The sequence below is a fragment of the Teleopsis dalmanni genome, chromosome 1 (genome assembly GCF_002237135.1).
Source record: "Teleopsis dalmanni isolate 2A chromosome 1, ASM223713v2, whole genome shotgun sequence".
NCBI lineage: Eukaryota > Metazoa > Arthropoda > Insecta > Diptera > Diopsidae > Teleopsis > Teleopsis dalmanni.
Genome location: NC_051846.1, coordinates 186,458,830 through 186,466,279, shown reverse-complemented (window position 1 = coordinate 186,466,279; position 7,450 = coordinate 186,458,830). Strand labels below are relative to the sequence as shown.

General features: G+C 29.0%; 1 protein-coding gene across 1 annotated transcript; it reads right to left on the bottom strand.

Moving 5' to 3' along the window:
- Positions 1 to 2,227: 2,227 nt before the first annotated feature.
- On the bottom strand, positions 2,228 to 3,104 carry LOC119672444. The gene is made up of 2 exons (XM_038083501.1): positions 2,398 to 3,104; positions 2,228 to 2,332 (listed from the first exon to the last, which is right to left on the bottom strand). The coding sequence occupies exons 1-2, from the start codon at positions 2,984 to 2,986 to the stop codon at positions 2,313 to 2,315; spliced, it is 609 nt and encodes a 202-aa protein (XP_037939429.1). The 5' UTR covers positions 2,987 to 3,104; the 3' UTR covers positions 2,228 to 2,312.
- Between the last annotated feature and the right edge of the window lie 4,346 nt (positions 3,105 to 7,450).

The window sequence follows — 7,450 nt, the reverse complement described above, 5'->3', positions numbered from 1 at the left end:
AAAATTCAAAACAAAACATGAATTTCCATAGAAAACTGTAATTGAAAATGGATATTTCCATATTTTTGTCCAGTCTGGATAGTAACATTTATGAGGCTTTTTTTAACGCGAAATACAATATTTTGATTCTATTTAAGGCAAAATTTCTTTCGATACGTAAAAGTGACATTTCAATGAAAAATTATGATTTCAAAAAAAAAAAATAATATTGTGCTAGAATGATGTATATGCAAAAATTTAAATTAAAAATAAATCAAATAATACAAAGGACATTTGAAGTATTTTGTTTAAAATTTTAAAAATAAAACTTTCAGGGATCAAATAATAACACAAAAAATAGTATTATTTAAGAAAACAATTTCAAATAAAAAAAAAATTACTTTAATATATTTTAAAATATATTTATATATATATATCTTATTATATAAAAAATGTTTTTTTCTTCTTTCAATTTTGCACGTCGTTGCGTGAAAAGGACTAATATAAATTACATTTACCCTTAATGCTTCGCTGAATTTGAACGCCTGCAGTAAATAATTCAATGCATTGTGAGAAACGATAATTTAAAACTCTGGGAAATCCTTAAGAGAAACATTTTTCTTTGAATAAAAAATTTAAAACATTATTTACAAACCATTTTCTGCTACTTTGAGTCAGTTTAACAATTTTATTAGATTTTTTTTACAACAACAACAACAACAACAACAACAAAATTGTTCAGTCGTAAAATATTCTAACGGGAGTGTAAATTGGCAGCGGTTAACTTTTCCTAGGTGAATATATTGGAAAAGTTTATATAAAATTTTAAAAAAATTGAAACACAAAAAAAGATTAAAGCACTTAAGATTCAAGTTTTTTATGAGATTATAGATATGGAATAAAAAATAAAAACTTAATGTTCCTAATTAATTTCCACTTTTATCCTTAAAGACAGCATTACCTTACCACACTTTAAATGTAGTTCAGTATCATGGTAGTAAACCTTAATCTTATTTATAGTAATGAACCCATCACTACAGAACTCTTATTCTTTTCTTAAACACTCCAGATGTTGCTGACAAAAACGGTTTCGAACACGATACCCATTTGCCAGAATTTGTCAATTTGTGTGCCTAAACCTTCAGTTATATGCAAATTGTAGTTTTGTCACTGTCATGGCTCCATAAACACTTACCCATATCTATATTATAGCCTTTCGCTAAAAAACAGAGATATACGGAGAGATCTGTATTTTTAGCTTTTAGTTACAATTATAGTTATCTGAATTTTAATTTTTATTTTTATTTTTTTATTTTTGTTATTTTCGCACTTCCATTTAATTATTTTTATCAGTTTGCGGATGGGGGTTAAGTATGCCACCGGATGGATTATAGTCTATAGGGCTAAGTATATAACTTTTTGTTTTGGCACTTCTCTGGTGACAAATCATGTCATTAGGCAATACACAGTGGGCATGGGTCGATAGCAATGTAAGTACTATGGACCCATGATAGAGACTAAACTCCAGTTAGCAGATAACTGGAGGTTTGGACACTTAAATAGACAATTTCAGAAAATCTTAATATATAATATTCCTCAGTGTATCTTATGTTTAAGCCTTCTACAATCATCTATATCAATAGTTTATTGAAGATATTGTAAAACAATATTTTCTATTTTAGCAACGATCTGATGTGGTTACAAATTTTGAACGTCACTTAACCGGATCTTCTGCAATGATCTTGTAGAACAATGCCCTCCATTTTTGCGAGATCTGATGCATGCCTTCTGTTTTTGAAGGAATAGGATGAGCTACCTTTTTAGGTATGCACTTTTAATACCATCAAAAATTTTTTAGAAATAATAAAAGTACAGTCAAATTTTCCATTACCAATAAAAAACACTGACACCTTAACTTCAAATCAATTGTATACAAAAAATAAATTGACAGATAAAATGTAATACAGTAGACAATCTGTACGATTATCAATTATTTGATCGTGAGTTATTTAAAGGGTCAGTTATTTCGAATTCTTACAATCGAGGGTCTATTTTAATAGCTAAGTTCTTATGAATTATCAAATATTAGACTACCGTCGAATTTTTTTTAAATAGCATAATATATGCATTCATATTTTTTTATTTAAAGTGTAAAATGATTTTGTATATAACTAAATATATACAAATATATAAAACAAAAGAAGATTTTTATATAAATGAATATTACTATCAATAAATATTGCTTTCTAATTCTTTAAAATAAAAAAAAATTAAAATTTATTAATGATTTCGATTTAGCTTCGTATCGAAAAAAAATACTTCAACACTTTCGATTATTCAGTCATCAATTCATCTTAAAATAAAATACATAAAATTTTTTTTTTAAAATTATAAAAACTATACATATTTTCTACATACCTATTTCAGAATCATCTGTCTCTGAATGACTTGGGTCATCACTTCGATTATCATCCGAACGCGTACACATACGATGTAGAGATTTCACTGAACGAATAAAAATGGACTGGATTGCACTTAAATTGTGAGGATCTGTGTTCTGATGTTTTATGAAATTGATGAAACATTTCACACTTTCGATAATTTTTTCTTTGATAGGTTTAGTGGCATATATTCCGCACATGAATACCACACAAATCAACAAAGATCCAAAAAGTGTAGGATATTTTTGTACATCAGTTGTGGGAATAAAAATAAATTCGTTAGTACAATAAGAACAAAGTACAGCAAAAGTGCATTCGGACACAAAAAAACCGATCCAGAGTTTTATTAGAAAAACTATTAGTGCTCCAAACTTAGAATTAGAACATCTACTGAGCCAAATACCAAGAACACGATTACAAATCAATTGAACTCCCATCACAAAAGCGGTTGAATATACCAGAGGCACGTAGTGGGCACAGTTTTCTGGAGAAAATACTGTTTCGAAAAAATGACATATTTCTACCAGGCCTATTAGCAGATAGTCCATGTACTGTTTACAAGTCATAGTTTGAAAATTTTCACTTTCAAGTACGCATAAATAATTATACTCGTTTGTGTTTTAATCTTAAAAATATAAATTTGTACTTCGTATTTAATGTGAAACGAACTGTATAAATTTCTTAGACCAAATGATATATTGTAAAAAAAAATTAAATAAAAATTACATCAATTTTTAGATAAAAAACTCAGAGATAAATTGATTTTAATTCAGAAAAAGTAAAAAAAAAATTGAAATATATTTTGGTCAACTGAAGATCTTCTTAAACCATAGCTTATATTTTTGGGATGATTTTTGGGATGATTTTTGGTGTTTCGTAGTATTTACTGTATCTACTTTAATATCGTCTATTAAAGTAGATTGCATTCAGGACTTTTTCCTGATGCAATTATTTTCATCTGTGAGGTTGGTTGTCTGTGAGGTCTGAATTTAAATTGTTCCCGAGCTAAATAATGAAGTACTAAACATCATTCTTGATACAGTTATACTATACCAGAAAAACATAGACAAATTTTCAAATACTTTTTTCATTTATTTATTTAATACAAAACATTAGAATAAAAAGTATCAGTTCCTAAAATCATTTACTAAAGTTATTAAGTCATTGATTAATAATGTCGAAGAAAATATGTGTAAATAATTTTTATTTCCGTTACTAGAGAGCATTAAAATCATTAAAACTACCTGTTAAAAATGAAAGAAATCTTCATGCCCAGTCATGGAGCTAGAAAAATCCGAATACTGAGATCCTCATTTTAATAACTAAACGAAAAAGGATCTATCTAAAAAATCTAAATTTATCATTTTCATTATTAAAGGAAAAAGGAGCTGATAATTTATATTTAGAAATCTAAATTTTTTTAACCCAAACCGCAAGAATATTGAATAGAATAGTGACGGAAGAAAGTTGAAATTATGAAGGAAGTGAATAAATATAGGAGGAATAAATATCAGTAAAAGGTTATCATGCATAAACTCTATGATTAGGTCTGTGAAGACCACGTTCGCAGATTAATATGATAGCAGCAACGAATTGAACTTGATTGAAATAAAATGACAGATATTGGGCAGGACTTTGGCCCTATAGCTAAAATGATTCTCGACGGTTAGAGCCCAGCCGGATGAGGATTTTATTCTTTTTAGTTTAAGCATAAGCTACGGAATTATAGAAAAGCTTGTCGATAAGTTTATATTAATTATGAGACCTTTGCACATATAAATGAAGAAAATTTTTCACTTTAAACGGAACTGATTAACAAATCATCAATGAAAAGCAGATGCATGAGTTTATAGTTAAATTTATTATGCCTTTGAATGACTTTTTTTAGATTAATATGTCTGATGGTAGTACATTGGGTGCCTTAACGGACGTGAAGTATTACGATGTACTTGAGCATGAACACAACATAGAGGTATTCAAACTTCTTAACAATCTGAATTAAGGTATTAGTGATGCATTTCATGTATTTTTTAGCTAAGTACAATCACTAACGCCATGTTTTTCGAGATAACTAAACAAATTGGTATACTAAATTATATTAGAAAGAGAAAGCTTTATCAGCCTTATAATGGAATCCTGCTGGATCAAGAAGAAGACAACGTTCAAAGATAATATGGAGGTGAACAATACTCACCGAAATATCCAAATCGTTTAACGAGCTCAGATACATCACACGGAATAAAGACAATTGCGAACTTTTTGTAGAAACACAAAGTTCTTAGATATGTGACCGGTTTGTAATTGTATGTACTGTATGTATTGTATGTATATGTTGGAACATATAATAACAATAAATAATATAATAACAAAGCAATTTATTTAATACTCTTTATGATTTTTACACCAAAAACTTATAATATGTATTATTCGTACGATTTCTTCCCATAAAATATATTTTTATTGCAAACATTAAAATATTAAACACATAAACTTATCAAAATAAGCTGTTGCTTAAGTCCTTACCTAAGAAGAAGACTTAAGCCATTCAGTTGTCATAAATTCAAATTCAGCATACACAGCGTATAAGTAACATTAAATATCTCATCATTTTGATATTGTGCGTTCAGTGAAGTGTATAAATAATAATTTTCCATGACATATACGCAAACGTAAATAAAAACAGAATTTTTAACAAAATTGCTTTTTCAATAAAAACATTCTATGAAAATCTAACATGTTTTGTTTCTGATAATTTCTACTTGCCACCACACATAGAGTAGAGCAAAACACCTGTGGCAACCACAAAGGAAAACATGCCAGACGCTTAACGCATATTTATATGATTTACTGATACCTCCCAAACCAGGTGGTGAATCCATTCAATGTCAATACTAATAGAAACAACGTAACAGCAACATTGTAAACAACACACCAATTCAGATTGAATAAGAAATCTCATAAAATTTATTAAGGAGAAATCTTACTCATCCCCAAACCCGGTGCGCCTCTGTTCGCTCGTGTTTTATGGCGTATATACATGAGTGCATATTGTGTATTAGAGATCAAAAATGAATCGAACCAGAAATTAATGGCGAAATCGATTCATAAATTATGTACTAAGAGTTTCTAGCCATGACAATATTTCCCAATGAGCTTTCGACAAGTACGAGTAGCCGAAATTGCTATAGATAATTCAGACATGAGATCACGTACGCTTAAGTGCTTCGCTTGTGGGTTTATTGGAGAGTGTCAGTGTATCGAGGAGTTTGGGTCTATCAATTGAAATTTGAGTATTTACTTGTTTTTGTTTTTGGCTAAAGGTGCGTTGAAGTGGAAAACAAAAATTCATTCATACACAATGTTATCATCAACAAAATAGGAGGAGTGATTATAGTTCTAATTGGTTTCACCAATTACTTTACTATGTTTATCAAAGTAATGTAATTTATACATAATTTTTTAGTATTGTATGTGTAGTAATGTACTGGAATGTTTAAGCAACGTTTTGGCTAAAAAAATAACTAAAATTAATAGTTTTTCAAAATTATTATCAAGAGCACTAAGGGTTAGTTTATTAATGCCTAACTAAGTGGTGATTTGTAAATAAATTGACATTTACAGACATTTATATATATATAAATTAATTATTTTTTTATAATAAAACTCAGTTTTTTGGTTACGTGTAGTCACCTCAACACACCAAGTTGAGAGCTACGCAGACCAAACGGAACTTTTCCAGACAAACAAGTTGATGTTCCGTTTGGCAGTAATCCGGCGATCGTATAACATCGCATGGTTATGCCGTTGACGAAATTAAGTGTTGGGGCCGAATTTGAGACGCGGCTGTTAACTTATATACCTTCTGCTCAAAAAGGATTTTGTTGTTTGTTAACTACTCCTTAAGTAATAGACCTTTTTCAAAAATTTTTTGTTATCTTGGTACACCCTTTCGTGACATATTTACAGCAGCTGTTAATGTAAGATTACCATAAGCACATTTAGCGATTTTTACTATGGACAATTCTTGTTGTACGCGATTTTTTGACCAAACACTGCACCACTGTCATCGCTCAGGCATCATATTCGCCAGATCTGGATCCGTGCGACTTTTTCCTGTTCCCGAAACTCAAATTGCTCCTTCGTGGCAAGCGTTTTGAGTCGATTGAATCGGTAAAAGAGAATTCGCTGAATGAACTAAAAGCCATACCTTAACGGGTCTACGAAAAGTGTATGAAAGATTGGGTTAAGCGTTGGCATATGTGTATCGCTTCAGATGGAGCATATTTTGAAGGAGATAAAATAAATTTGGAATAAAATTTAAATTTGTGTGTTTTATTTACAAAATCCGGTTGAATTTATGTAGTACTTTTTGAGCAGAAGGTATATATGTCTTTATAAAGATATTTTAAGTCTCCAACAACAAAGACTAAACTAAGATATATTGGCAGATGAATATATCTTACGATATGAAGAACAAAAGATCTTTCTTAATTTTAAACAATAACTCATATGATTCTCTAGTGTTATTATACTTTCAGTAATAATTTTTATTTTAACCTATTTTTACCCTGTAAATACACAACTTAAATGTGAATTATACAATTGGCTTAAAATTATATTTTTTTATTCTTTTTTGTTAATAACTTCTAATAGCTTATAGGACCTTTATGACTCTCTTGAATCTTAATCTCTTTGCTACTGTTGTATATATTTGTATATAACTTCATATTTGACATGGAACTGTCTCTATAGATTGTTCATAGTGGCATACACATCTTCATTTACGTTAAAATCCGCCTTTATATAGTATCAAGTACATGAATCTATTACACATTTGGTGCATACCTCTACTACGTAGAATTTTCCAGATGAATTTCTATTCGGACTGAATTATAAAAGTTCATACATATATTGAATATATATTTTTTATAAAAAATAAAATCGACAGCATTAGAAAATAAAGTCAATAAAAATAAATTTAAAAAAATTTGAACATTTTCATGTCATATAAAAATGTTTTACTATTGAAC

Coding starts and splice junctions, on each gene's coding strand:
- LOC119672444 (XM_038083501.1), bottom strand. CDS start 2,986: ATGACTTGTAAACAGTACATGGACTATCTGCTAATAGGCCTGGTAGAA. Junction 2,333..2,397: donor GACAGATGATTCTGAAATAG/GTATGTAGAAAA, acceptor TTTTATTTTAAG/ATGAATTGATGACTGAATAA.